General features: G+C 59.9%; 7 protein-coding genes across 7 annotated transcripts; 2 read left to right on the forward strand and 5 right to left on the reverse strand.

Moving 5' to 3' along the window:
• Positions 1 to 70: 70 nt before the first annotated feature.
• MJAP1_000205 (uncharacterized protein) lies at positions 71 to 1,548 on the reverse strand (the record flags this gene model as incomplete). The annotated part of the gene is made up of 2 exons (XM_060264175.1): positions 71 to 1,155; positions 1,185 to 1,548. 2 exons carry the CDS (start codon positions 1,546 to 1,548, stop codon positions 71 to 73), a joined length of 1,449 nt encoding a protein of 482 aa, XP_060120158.1.
• Positions 1,549 to 1,835: 287 nt separating this feature from the next.
• On the reverse strand, positions 1,836 to 3,504 carry MJAP1_000206 (uncharacterized protein; the record flags this gene model as incomplete). Its single annotated transcript, XM_060264176.1, has 2 exons — positions 1,836 to 3,175; positions 3,198 to 3,504. 2 exons carry the CDS (start codon positions 3,502 to 3,504, stop codon positions 1,836 to 1,838), a joined length of 1,647 nt encoding a protein of 548 aa, XP_060120159.1.
• Positions 3,505 to 5,734: 2,230 nt separating this feature from the next.
• Positions 5,735 to 7,109, reverse strand: HOS2 (histone deacetylase; the record flags this gene model as incomplete). Its single annotated transcript, XM_060264177.1, has 2 exons — positions 5,735 to 6,874; positions 6,897 to 7,109. The coding sequence occupies 2 exons, from the start codon at positions 7,107 to 7,109 to the stop codon at positions 5,735 to 5,737; spliced, it is 1,353 nt and encodes a 450-aa protein (XP_060120160.1).
• A 105-nt stretch (positions 7,110 to 7,214) lies between these two features.
• On the forward strand, positions 7,215 to 8,523 carry MJAP1_000208 (uncharacterized protein; the record flags this gene model as incomplete). Its single annotated transcript, XM_060264178.1, has 2 exons — positions 7,215 to 7,269; positions 7,325 to 8,523. The coding sequence occupies 2 exons, from the start codon at positions 7,215 to 7,217 to the stop codon at positions 8,521 to 8,523; spliced, it is 1,254 nt and encodes a 417-aa protein (XP_060120161.1).
• An 86-nt stretch (positions 8,524 to 8,609) lies between these two features.
• Positions 8,610 to 11,069, reverse strand: MJAP1_000209 (HECT-type E3 ubiquitin transferase; the record flags this gene model as incomplete). Its single annotated transcript, XM_060264179.1, has 1 exon — positions 8,610 to 11,069. One exon carries the CDS (start codon positions 11,067 to 11,069, stop codon positions 8,610 to 8,612), a length of 2,460 nt encoding a protein of 819 aa, XP_060120162.1.
• Positions 11,070 to 11,155: 86 nt separating this feature from the next.
• MJAP1_000210 (uncharacterized protein) lies at positions 11,156 to 11,935 on the forward strand (the record flags this gene model as incomplete). Its single annotated transcript, XM_060264180.1, has 1 exon — positions 11,156 to 11,935. The coding sequence occupies one exon, from the start codon at positions 11,156 to 11,158 to the stop codon at positions 11,933 to 11,935; it is 780 nt and encodes a 259-aa protein (XP_060120163.1).
• Positions 11,936 to 11,947: 12 nt separating this feature from the next.
• Positions 11,948 to 12,902, reverse strand: SLT11 (Pre-mRNA-splicing factor slt11; the record flags this gene model as incomplete). The annotated part of the gene is made up of 2 exons (XM_060264181.1): positions 11,948 to 12,877; positions 12,900 to 12,902. 2 exons carry the CDS (start codon positions 12,900 to 12,902, stop codon positions 11,948 to 11,950), a joined length of 933 nt encoding a protein of 310 aa, XP_060120164.1.
• Positions 12,903 to 12,915: the final 13 nt, after the last annotated feature.

The raw sequence follows: 12,915 nt of genomic DNA on the forward strand, positions 1-12,915 counted from the left end.
TCAGTGTAATTTACGAAGGGAGAGATTGGGTATGTGGCGAGACCCATTACGAGTGAAGCAACCTACTCACTTAGAGCAGAGCGGCAACAAAGAAAGCACCCGTGGCCAAGACAAAGGTCATGCACGTAGAAGGAGCAAAGAGACCGGCGGCGCCCGACGAGGCCTTGTTGTTCGAGTCCGAGGCAGCGTTCGACGACGACGCCTTGCTGCCCGACGACGATGACGACGCGTGCTTGCCGCCGCTGCTGCTGCTCGACGACGAGCTCGAAGCAGCAGCCTGGTTCTCGTGAGCGAAACCGTTCTGCATTTTCGACAGAGGAACGACATTGTAGGTAGCGCCCGTGTCCGCCTTGATCGTGTTGCCGTCCGGCAGGCCCGAAGCACGTGTACCGCTCGTGAACTGCTCAAAGTTCGGGTAGGTGATACCGTTCTCGGGGTAAGGTTGAGTGATGTTCTGGCAGGCCGAAACGGGCACGACGTTCTGGTACGCGTTTTTCAGCTTGCCGTACATCTTCTGGAATTCGCCCATGGTATACTGGTCAATTTCATGGGTGAGCACGATCGGGGACTGGGTGCCGTTTTTGGAGAAGATCTTTTGGTAGTTGTTGTCGATCGCATCCGTGGCCTGGTTTCCGTCCGGCATGATGTTCCAGTCGTCGGTGTCTTGCTGCCAGAGGATTGTACGCAGACCCAGACCCGCAGCAATCGCACGCACGCGGTCGTCCGTGTCGCCGAACGGAGGGCGCCAGCACGTCGGTGTCACGCCCGTCGTCACCTTGATCGACTTGGCAGTGTAGTACAGCTCGGCAAACACCTGCTCGTTCGACAGCGTGGTCATGTAACGGTGCGACCAGGTATGCACACAGAGGTCGTGGCCGTCCACAAGACCGCGTTGGGCCTGGAGAGGCCACTGGACCACATTGGTACCGATGTAGAACATCGATGCCTTGAGCTTGTTCTGCTGCAGGTAGTCGTAGAAAGCGTTGTGCGAGCAGTTCGGGCCATCGTCAAACGTCAGACCCCAAGTGCTGGGCTCAGGGCAGGTGTAGATATCCTTCGGGATGTTGTCGTGCTTGGGCTGCTTGCAGCCGGTCGCAGTCCACCAGCAGTCTGGGTCGCTCTTTGGGTCGTAACTCGAGTCGTCCACTCCGTAGTCTGGGGTTAGTTAATCGCTGAATACGTACGCTGGCCATTGGTGCTGTCCTTCTTCACCTGCACACTCGAGGGGATAATGTTCGAGGACTGGATATCTTGCCAGACCTTTTGGGCCTCCGAGTCGTTGTCCTGGATACTGGCCACCTGGCTCAGCTTGGGGAAGGTGTGCTGCTTCACCATGGCGTTAAGGCCCTGCGCGCCGGGGTGGGCACACTCCTGGTTCGCGTCCGAAACCTTGGCGAACTGCGCCTCGGTCTGGTCAGCACGGCGGACCATGCCGCGGTGCATGAGGGGCACAAAGCCCTCGTCACCAGGAACAACTCGCACCAGCGAAGCAGAAACAGCCGAGGCAGCCAGGAGGGCCAAAAGGGAGAACTTGGCACTCAGCAGCATGGCGAAGGATGGGGGGATAGGTAGAGAATGGATTTTGAATCGGTCACGATGCAATGTCCCTGACGCATCGGAGCCAGTAGGGCAGCTCGCTTTTCATTCTTCCATTAGCGTGCTGCGCGAAATGCACAGTGCCGCACCTTTCATGCGCGAGGGTGTTGATTAGTCGCTACATTAATTATATCCACAAATTTCCCTCGGCTGTGCGGCTTTACAATGGGACAGCACGGAAACTAAGTCGCTTTACGCGTTGCGCCGGAGCGGCGCGGGACAGTGACACAGTGTCGTGCCTAGCTCATGACCGTGACAAAGGAAACAGCCGCAAGGGTGCAGACGATAGCAGAAAGAGATGCCTTGGCACTCGAGAGGCCAGCAGCGCTGTTGTGCTCAGAATAGTGGATAGCAGTCGCGGTAGTACTGGGGTGCGACGTCATTGTATACACCGACGTCGAGTCTTTCATCACCGTGGTCACCACACTTTCGCTTGGCGTGCTCGCGGTACTCGACGAGTTGGACGTGCCCGAGGGGTCCGAGGCCGCATCCGAAGACGTGTATGGTCGGTTGTGATTGATAACATGACCGCCTGCGGCGCCAGCGGCCCCGCCAGCAACCGCGCCAGCGGCGGCATTTCCGGCATTTCCGCTGCCTCCGTTGTTCGCCGGGGGTGCGCCTTTGTCACCACCATTGTTTGCAGGAGGCGAGTAGGGAGGGGGCGCGTCCTTGTCGCCGCCATTGTTCCCACCGTTGTTCGCCGGGGGCGAGTAAGGGGGAGGCGCACCTTTATCACCACCATTGTTTGCAGGGGGAGGGGGAGCCTTGGGCGCACTGCCGCCCGAGCTGCCGGCATGAGACGTCGAGCTGCTCGAAGTGTGCGAACTGGCATGCGATGACGCGTGACCGCCACCAAGCAAAGAAATGGCGCTAAAGTTTCCAAGGAGGTTCTCATGCAGCGTGTCGTTGCTCGGCAGGCCGGGCACCGTGTAGTTGCCCTGGATAAACTGCTCAAAGTCGGGGTAGGTGATATTCTCGGCGTAGGGGAACGTCACGTTCCGGCAGGTCGTGACAGGGACCAGCTTCTTGTCCGTCGCATTCAACTGGGTATAGTTCGAGACAAATGTGCTCATCGAGTACGCCTCCTTCTTGTCCTGCGAGACCGTCTCGAGACCCAGGCCAGTAGCAATAGCCCGGATACGGTCGTCGACGTCGCCAAACGGAGCGCGCCAGCAGAGCGGCGTCACGCCAGTCGCGAGCTTGATGGCCTTGGCCGTATAAAACAGCTCAGCAAAGGCATCTTCGTTGCTCAGCGTCGTCATGGAGCGCTGCGACCAGGAATGGCCACAGAGAACATGGCCGTCGCTCAGTGCACGGCGAGCATCGCTGGGCGACGACCGGACGTTGGAGCCAGAGTAGAACAGCGTCGCTTTGAGCTTGTGTTGGTCCAAAAGATCAAAGAGGTCCGAGTGGGTCCCATTCTCGCCGCTGCTCAATGCAAGGCCGAGCGTGTCCGGCTCCAAGCACGCGGCCAGGTCGCCGGTAAGGTTGGCATGCTTGGGGGTCGTGCATTTCGTGGCCGTGTACCAGCAGTCGGGGTCCGAGGTGGTGTTGTAGCCAGTGCCATTCGTGCCAAAGTCTGGGTTAGTGGAAAAACGTACGCGAAGAAGTGCTCTTGGGCTTCACCTCAACATCGTCAGGCAGGACGTGCGCTTCTCGAATTTCGGACCACAGCTGCTGAGCGTGTTCGTCGCCCTGCTGGATCGTGGCGGGCTGTCCAGCCTGGGGAAAGAAGTGGTCGTCTAAGAGTGCGTCGATATCCGACTTTGTCGCATCGCACAGGACACCGTCGCCGGTAGCACAGTGGTCTGTGCCCAGCCCTTGGGTTTCATTAAATTGTTCGATCTCGGCGCGGGCCAAGCCTGTCGCTAGAAGAGTCAGGAGGAGGAGTTGATAGTGCCCTTTCATTCCAGATGGGTGCCTGTCGTTTCGATTACAAACCACGCCGCCTTATAAGCGCTACGATGAGGCTATGCTCAAGATGCGCCCTAGGCGCAATAGGTCTTGGCACCGTCGGATATTCACGCACTCAGGGTCGGCCGAGGCATCAATTTGCAGGATGATTTACCTCGAGGCCGCGATTCGGACATGGGCCGAATTTTTGCACGCCATTAATTGGCTGCCAGGGGTATTCGCTACCCCGCAACGATTCATGGTGCGGCTGCATCTCGGAGGCAGCCGAAATGTGCTACGGTATTCCGGCATTGATCGGGCGGGGATTCCCCGCAAAAGAGGGCTCATGACAGTGCCCCGCCTGGAAATTGAATGCGTGTTTGAATGTACTGGCTTGTGTGGGTGTGACAAACCATAGCTCATCGAGGGTGTAAATGAATTCAGGGCGGGGGCGCTCATTTTGTCGTCACTTTCTAGATCAATGCAGAGAGCACAAGGGCTAAAGTTCCGTACAATATTAAGCAGGCTATGAAATGCAATAGGCCATTTTGGGGGTGTATTAATTAAAAGATCATGGGTAATTCAACCAACAATGGCAATCCAAGCAGAAACAGCACCTGCACAAAGCAGAGCCGTCATACCAGCCTTAGTGGTAGAGATGCCCGCCGCGCTGCCCTTGGCATTGGCATGGCTGATTGTATATCCAGTGCCATCCGAATACGGAGAAAAGATTGCCGTATCAGATCCTGAAGTAGAAGTAAATACCCCGTTCGAATCTGCGGTGGGTAAACCAGCCCCCACGCCATTGAGGTCACTGTTCGCGATGGTGGGCTTTCCGTTTGCGATCGTCATCATTGGATCGCCGTTGAACGAGACGGTTGTCGTTGCCCTTTTTCCCAGCTCAGGCGCCGCGCTGGGCAAAGTTGCCGCGTGGGTCCATGCGGCGGCGAGAAGCACGAAAAGAGCAAGATGATACTGCATTCTGATGGACATATAGCCATGATATAGAGACTTATATATAGTTTACCTCTCTCTGCGATCTTGGCCAGTCGATCACCATGCTTGCGAATCAAACTTTCCTGCATGCAAAATTTGGCTTGGCAGCCATCTCGCTGGAGGTCCCTTGAATAAATTTATTTGTAGCCAATGACCAACCAGCATGGCGCCATCCTGAAGCCCTTGTACACTGGAACAGGAGTATAGACGGTGGTATTGTGACAGAAAGAAGATGGCGTGGATGTCGCTACGGTCATTGTACGATCCCAAAATAGCTCATTCTCCAATACTACGTGACCCAAGAAAAAGAAGAAGAAAAGAGGACTGATTATGCGACGAGGGCAATGAAAGTAGAAACGGCCGTAGCGCAAAGGAGCGCCAACTTGCTAGCCTCGATGACCGAGCGACTAGCTGCACCACTATGGGCACTGGTCGTGGCCGCGGCAATTCCATCGTTTGAGCCAGCCGAGCTGCTAGCGGCAGCGCTCCCTGCGGCGCTTCCAGAGGAGAACATCGCACCTGTGGTTGCGCGGTTCTTACCAATAGCGGACATCGAATATCCGTCTGAAGATATACGCATGACCCACGTTGTTCCGCCATTTTCGGTGGTAATTTCTTCATCACTGTAAGTCGGCTCGGCGAGAGCTTCTCCGCTACTTAACGTTAGGTATGGGCTTCCGTCCAACGACAAGGTCGTCTCTTGCCTTTGCACCAGCTTCGGCGCAGGAGTGGGAAAGTTAGCTGCACCAGCGAGTGCGGCAGTTAGGAGCACAAAAAGAGTAAGTTGGTACTGCATCATAAGGTATGGAGAACGTTCTCAGCGGCGGGCTACTTATATAGCCGGTTTCCCACCAAGCATCACGAGGGAAGTACTTTATGTCTTGGCAGACCCTCTCTAGATTTGGTAACGAGGCTGGGCGTACATTACGCTCATCGGCATATGAAATAATTTGCACCGGGCGAATGAGCGTCCGACAATAGCGCAGTCTCGCACGTTCCACCTATTTCTGGAGCGCATCCACGTCATTTGTGGCTGGTATCTGGCCTCTCTCTACGCAATATCGTGCGCAGTTATATGCACAGTTTCCATGTCCGTGGGGGCCGATGAGCCGGGGCGGGGTTCGACGTACCTTGGACCTGGGTGAACCCGCACCCCCCCAAATCGCGTGTCCTGGGCTGGTTCTTCGACATCTCATAGTCTCACGCACTCCTCGTATAATACAGTGTCTGACTACAAATACATCTCGTCCTACTCTTCTTCCTTGACGGGCTCATCGACCCACCCTCCGGCCAAGTCCGGCGGGAGTTCGTGCATCTGCACGCTAGGTGCGCCGTGCATGTAGCGGAGCTGTTCCAAGATCTGGACGCGGATGCGTTCCAAGCTGGACCGCGGGTTTTGGTTCTCGACACGCGCCAACAGAGGCTCATGGAGACGGTGTGTCGGCGCAAAAAAGGCATCGTACGGCGTATTCGGCAGGTCGTCCGGCACTTGCGTCCCTGTGAGGACCGACGTCTCGTACGTCCAGCATCGTGCAACGTTGCGAATCGTATATCCGCCACCGCCCAAGACAAGCAGCGGGATACCAAACGCCTTGGTAAACGCGACGCACTCGCCGTGTCCCGCGATACTCAAATTAAAACATCCCAAGCGATCGAGGCCGAGCGAGTCTGCGCCGCACTGCAGCACAATCGCGCCCGGGCGGAACGTGTAGATACACGGCTCAATCACACTCTTGAACAGCGAGACATAGGCGCTGTCGTCGATTCCGTCCTGGAGCGGCACATTCAGGCAAAAGTGCTTCCCGAGTCCGATGCCCACTTCCGAGATGTCGCCCGTGCACGGAAAAAAGTCGTTGCCGTACTTGTGGAACGAGACGGTCAGGACACGGTTCGACGTGTAGAATGCTTCCTGGACGCCGTCGCCGTGGTGGATATCGATGTCGATGTACAAGACACGTGGATACGTCCGCAGCAATTCCAGAATCGCGAGGACGATGTCGTTGATGTAGCAGAATCCGCTCGCCTCAAACTTTTTCGCGTGGTGCAGACCACCGGTCCAGTTGATCGCGACGTCGGTCGTGCCCGCGGCGAGGCGCCGTGCCGCGGCGAGCGACGCGCCCGAGTACGCCCGGCAAAAGTCGTACATTCCGTCAAACACCGGGCAGTCATCGGCAAAGTTGAAGCGCGTAAATGCGGCCGAGAGCGGTGTGGAAGGATTGACCGTGCTCAAAAAGTCGACATAGTCGCTATCGTGAAACATTTCGAGCTCTTCGCGCGTCGCCCAACGCGGGGAATACACGTCCATATACTTGTGCAGCCCGTATCCGTGCACGAGCCGATTCGTGAGCGCAAGGCGCGCCGGTTTCATCGGGTGGCGTTCCCCATAGTGCTGTGTGAGTCGCTCCACGTACATAGTCGCTGACGCCCACCGGAAAGTAGTACGACACGCTCGGATTGGTGTGCGCCTGCGTATGTTTTGCGTCTGCGAGCAGCGCGCCTTGTGTCAGCTCCGGCGCGCCGTCACTCCCCGTCTTTGTCCGATCGTAAAAGAAGGGCGCGCTGGAAAACGTAGGCAGCGTGGGCTTCTCCGCGTTCGCCGCCGCGGCAAACTCCAGCACGACCATCGCCGGTGGCAGCCAGCTTTTCTGCCACGTGACTGATATTTTCCCTCCCACTGCATTGGTCAGCAATAGAGCGCGACGGAACGTGCCGAGCAATCCACTTGCACCATGGCGGGAATGAACGCCCGTACCGGGCTGCTGGTGCTTGGCATGCTGGTCACTGGTATTTTGAATTCAATTGTATCAAAATGGTGCGTTTCCGAGCTAATGTAGGCAAGATATGCAGTGTGTGGAAAACTGCGAGCCCGATAGCCCCGGGAAGCGCGTGGAGTACTCGCAGCCCGTCTGGCAAACGCTGCAGATGTTCATGGGCGAGCTGTGCTGCCTGGTCCCCTTTCTGTTCCGCATTGCGCGCCGCCGCTGGCGTCGGTACCTGCGCGAAAAAGCGATGCAAAACGCCGAGAACCAGTCGTTGATCTCGGTGGACGAGTCCTACATTGTGCCGTACGGCGGTGTGCACGCCTCCTTTTTGCGTGTCAATGTGCCGAACCTCTTTGGCGGCTTCATGCCTGTGGATACGGAAGGCGGCACTGGCCGTATGCGCCAGCGCGGCGTGCACTGGACCACGACCGCGGTGCTGTTCCTCTTCCCCGCCGCGTGCGATATCTGCGCGACGACGCTGATGAATGCGGCGCTGATCATCATGCCCGTGAGTATTTACCAGATGACGCGTGGTGCGCTGGTGCTGTGGGTCGGCCTGTTTAGTGTGCTCTTTTTGCACCACCACTTGCGTCTGTACGAATGGCTGAGTCTCTTGATGGTCATGCTCGGTGTCGCGATTGTGGGCCTGAGCAGCGTGCTCGTGCACCCCAAGCCGACGATGGCGCTCCTGGCCTACGTCACGAACACGAATGATGCGAGTGCAGCGGTGAATGCGATTCTCGGTCTGTGCATGGTCCTCTTTGCCCAGATCTTTGCCGCGATGCAGTTTGTCTATGAAGAAAAGGTGATGGGCGACCACGAGGTGGAGCCGACGCTTGCCGTCGGTCTCGAGGGCCTGTTTGGCTCGCTGCTTGTCCTGATCCTCATGCCGATTCTGCACTTCTTTATCGGCTCGACCAAGGCCGGGCACGGCGGCTTCTTTGACATGGTCACCGGCTGGCACCAGCTGATCGACAACCCCCCCGTGCTGTGGGGCTCGGCGGCGTGTGCCGCGAGCATTGCGCTGTACAACATGTTTGGCCTGAGCGTCACGCGCACGGTGAGCGCCACGGCGCGCAGCACCATCGACACGTTCCGCACGCTCGGCATCTGTGCCGTGAGTCTGTGGCTCGGCTGGGAGGTCCTGCAGCCGCTGAGCGGCCTGCTGCAAGGCCTGGGCTTTGCTTCGCTTGCGTACGGAACCTTTGTTTTCAACGGAGTCGTGGCCCCTCCCTCGTTCCTGCTGACCGAGGAGGAGCGCGCGGCCCAAGCCTAGTTTGATACCCCCTGTAGAGGTCCGTAAACGCGTCGCATACAAACAACGATCCATATCCATACACGCTACGGTACACTACACTCGCTTTACTCGTTGCCAAAGCGCATACCCTCCTCGATGGCAAGCACCAGCTTGTTTTCCAGCACCTCCATCGAAGGGTAAGGCGGCAGGTCGATGCGGTTGAAGCACGTGTGCGACTTGGGCAGCTGGTTCACCTCGCCCGACTTCTCGATGGTGAAGCGGCGCGGTCCGTCGGAGCCCTGCAGGTCCTTGAAACCGTTCACCGGGATACGCGAGGTACCGGTGGCGAACTGCAGCAGGCGCGAGCGCTGCTCGGCGGGCCACTTTTGGACGCACTGCCAGAACCACTGCACGACGTCGTCCTGCTCGCTGAACCCACGGTAGTCCGTGAAGCGCTTCCAGTCGTCCACGTCGATCTCCGACATACCGCCCATGAGCAGCTCGAGCTCGCGCTCGTCGAACACGTTGATCAAATCCAGCGGAATCAGCTCCGAGAAGCCCGAGATAAACGCGCGGAACTGCTCCTCGACACGCGTCACGATACGCCACTCGATCATGCGCTCGACGTACTCGCGCTTGTTTTCGTCGGTGACCTCGATGTTCTCGCCGTTCGGCTTGAGCTCGACGGTGATCATCTCGCCGAACTTGTCCTCGATCGCGGAGAAGGACTCCTCCATGATGCCCTCGATCGGGTTGTCGAGCATCCACTGCAGCGAGCGGTGGTAGTCTGCGTCGACGCTCTCCATGTCCGACAGGAGAATCTTTTTCTTGAGGATCATCTTGTAGAAGGACACGATAAAGTGAGCGTCGAGGAAGCGGCGGTGGAAGATGGCCAGGCCGAGCACACGGCCGATGAACTTGAAGTAGTTCAGGTGCTCGGGGTTGATGCCCGAGTGCGGGTTGATCTGCAGCGTGTAGTTGTCGTGCGCGCTGTACTCAAACAGACAGTAGAAGGGATTAAACATTTCGTGGGAAAGCAGGAAGAAGAACTCACGCGAGACACCGCCGTAATCGAGCGCGTCCTCGCCCTCAAACTTGATCATGAGGCGCTTCTTGAGATCGTTCGGCTGCTGCCGCATGATCTCCGCGTACGAGTCCTCAAAGATGTGCGTGCGGCGCACCTTGACGTGGCACTGGCCAGGGATCGGGCGCAGCGCGGGCTGCGAGCGGAAGTAGATGAGCTTGCGCCTAAAGTCGCGCTTGTACTGCGGCACGTTTTGGTCGAGCGAGCTGGGGAGACGGGGGTCGTCCCACGTCGTCGTCTTTGTGTTGTGGTCCACAAAGTAGACGCGGGCGGTCGACGTGAGACGCATCTCCCAGCCGCTCGGCAGGGGGCCGAGCTGGCTCACGCTCTGCGGCTGCAGGCTCAAGTTGTTGCCGTTGGGGCCCATGATGCGCAGGATCTGCTGCCTGCGGGGGTCGACCCACGTCGTGGTGCGCGTGTTGTGGTCCACAAAGTAGGGGCGGCCCTCGGCCGTGGTGCGCTGCTCCCAGCCGCTGGGCAGGGGGCCCGAGCCGTTGGCCGTCGCACTGCTCGCCGCAGAGACCGGCGCATTGTCGCCCTGGCTGCCGCCCGCATTTCCTTGGCCGTTTTCCACGCCAAGGAAGTCGTCGGCGACCGCCATATTGTTCATGCGCACGCGGTCCACCTCGGCATTCTGGCGCTGGGTCGCAGCGTCGTGCGAGGGGCGCGTCCACGTCGTCGAGCGCGTGTTGTGGTCGACATAGTAGGTGCGGCCCAGGTGGTCCGTACGGCGCTCCCAGCCCTGCGGCAAGGGGCCCTGGTCGTCCGCACGCGACTCGCTCGCGTGGCGCGCAAGCGCCGTCGCGCCCGGGCTCACCACCGGCGCGTTTGCGCTCGGGACCGAGAGGCTCGGCGCGCGCTGGCTGGCCGTGTCCTGCGACACGACCACCGGCACGGCCGGGTCGAGCGACGAGCCGTCCGGGCGCGTGTGCTCGACCGGCGCCTGGACAACCGGTGCCGTGGCACGCGGCGCCTCGGTCTCGACCGCCGGAGCAGCCGGCGTGGGCGACGAGACGTCAACGGCCGGGACCGGCGCCGGGGCCGCCTGCGCCTGCGACGACGCGCTCTCGTGGGGCAGCGGCGCAGAGACGTTCGTGTTTAGGTCAATGATCAGCTTGCCGTGCACGACGAGGTTGTCGTTCGACTTCTTCAGGTCGCGCGTGAGGAGCGCCTTCCCGCCGAGCTCGAGGTCAATCACGTCTGCGACGCGGACGTTGATAACGCCGAGGAAGCCCTGGTCGCGCTTCTTGAACTTTTTCTGGTCAAAGATCTGCACGGCAACTACCGAGGCGTCGTTCACGGTGATGTCAAACGAGTCATTCCAGTAGGGGTTGAGCGTCTTTTTGATCACCGACGTGGTGTGGGTCTGCTCGCCATCCACCGTAACGATCGCAAATGGGTCGGGCAGGCGAAATACATCGCGCTTCGACAATCCATCCGCAGCGACAACGGTGATGCGCACCTTGCGCGCCATCCGTCCCGGGGCAGCAGCGCTCACCATCCTAACTCTGCGACGGTGGCCAGGAGGAACGGCGCGTGGCGCCGCCACAGCCCCCACGTGCCAGCGCCACGTGCTTTTCTCTGACCATGTCCGCGTTCTCAGCCGCGCAGCAGCAGCGCGCCACGGCGCTCTACCGCTCGCTGCTCCGCACGACGCGTGCGCTCTTTGCGGGCGATGCGCATGCGACCCAGGCAGCGTACGACGAAACACGGCGCAAGTTCCTCGAAGCGCGCACGGAGCGCGATGCGCAAAAAATTGACGAGGGCCTCGAGATGGGCGAGCAGATCGTCTATTTGCTGAAGCACAATGTCGTGCAAGGCGTTGACGAGGACCAGTCGCAAAGATACAAGCTGCGGTTTACCAAGGATACCGAGCTCGGCTCGAACGACAGCATCAAGGTGCGCCCGGCGCCGTCGCTCGCCGAGATCAAAAAATCGCGGGGATCGCGCACGTCGTGTGCGGGGCTGCACACCGCCGCGCGGCCGCAGGTGCGTGCGTACTCGACACGCGCACGCGACGAGAAGCTGCCCCGCCCGGTGCCGCAGTTTCCGCAGCGCGTGCTGCTCGCCGACGGCTCGTCGATCCAGCTGACCACGACGTCGCCCCGCCACCTCACGCGCCTGACGCGCGACTATACGAACCACCCGCTGTGGAACCCGACGATGGGCCACCGCACGGATGCTGATACGGAGGACGACACCGGCCGCCTCGGCCGCTTCCGCCGCCGCTTTGCGGAGGAGGCCGCGCAGGCGCAGCAGTCCATCTCGTTCGACGAGGGCGACCTCGACTGGATGAGTGGTGGCCGCGAGGCGCGCGAGGGCACGCCGATGGTTACCAAGAAGGCCAAGGGCAAGGGCCGCAAATAAAAGCTAGGTAGACTATGCACTTTCCTTGGCAGGCGTCCGGCCCCAGGCCAGCCTGACCTCTTTTCCATCGATCTCGACCTTTACTGCGAGGCTCTCCGCGGCGCGCTCGGCGGCGTCGCGCGAGGTAAAGTTGACAAAGGCGCAATGCGACGCGGGGACGAGCGTCACGCCGCGGATCTGCTCCTGCTTCAGGCCGGGCACGGACGCGAGGAACGCGGCGCGCAGGCTCTCTTCGCTCATCTCGGGCAGGCCCGAGAGAAAGAGCGACATGATCATGGGGTTCGCCGGGGGCACGAGTCCTTTGGCGCTTGCGTGCTTTTGGAGGATGGAGCGTGCGACGTGGTCGTTGGTGCCGTGGTAGCGGTCCGCGACGCTCTGCTTCGGATTCTCGGTGGGAATCTCGTGGCGGTACGGGCACGCCTCGCCGCGCGTGCAGGCACCGCGCGCGTAGAACGAGCAGACGTGCGGCCGATTCCGCTTATAGTCCGGCGTGTCGCGCGCGAGCTTCTCGAGGACGGCGTGGCCCGCACGCTGCGGCCCCGAGCTCGGCGTATTCTGCTCCTCGCCCATGACCGCCTCCATGCGGTTCACGTAGTACTGGCGGTTGATGTCCGAGGTGGGTATCGCACTCTGGATGTTGAGCGCCGTGTCGCGGACGTGCGTCGGGAGCTGGTAGTCGAGGTCAAGGATACACGTCTGGCACACATTCTTCAGCTTCGCACACGTCGTGCAGATCTCCGTCTTCTTGAACCGCATCCCTGCGCCGGGGTTCCAGCGGAAGACGGTAAAGGGGCGGCCACAGACCTTGCACTCTTTGCCGAGGTGCTGCTTCGACATGCGCACGTACGGGTTCGGACCGAGGCACGTCTCACACAGAATCGGCGTGTCCGCGCTCGAGGAGCCCGCGCTCGCGGCGCCCTGCTTGTTCAGGAAGCCATAGGACTGCGTCAGCCACAAAACGTACCATGGTGGACGACAAA

This window comes from Malassezia japonica, chromosome 1 (genome assembly GCF_029542785.1).
Source record: "Malassezia japonica chromosome 1, complete sequence".
NCBI lineage: Eukaryota > Fungi > Basidiomycota > Malasseziomycetes > Malasseziales > Malasseziaceae > Malassezia > Malassezia japonica.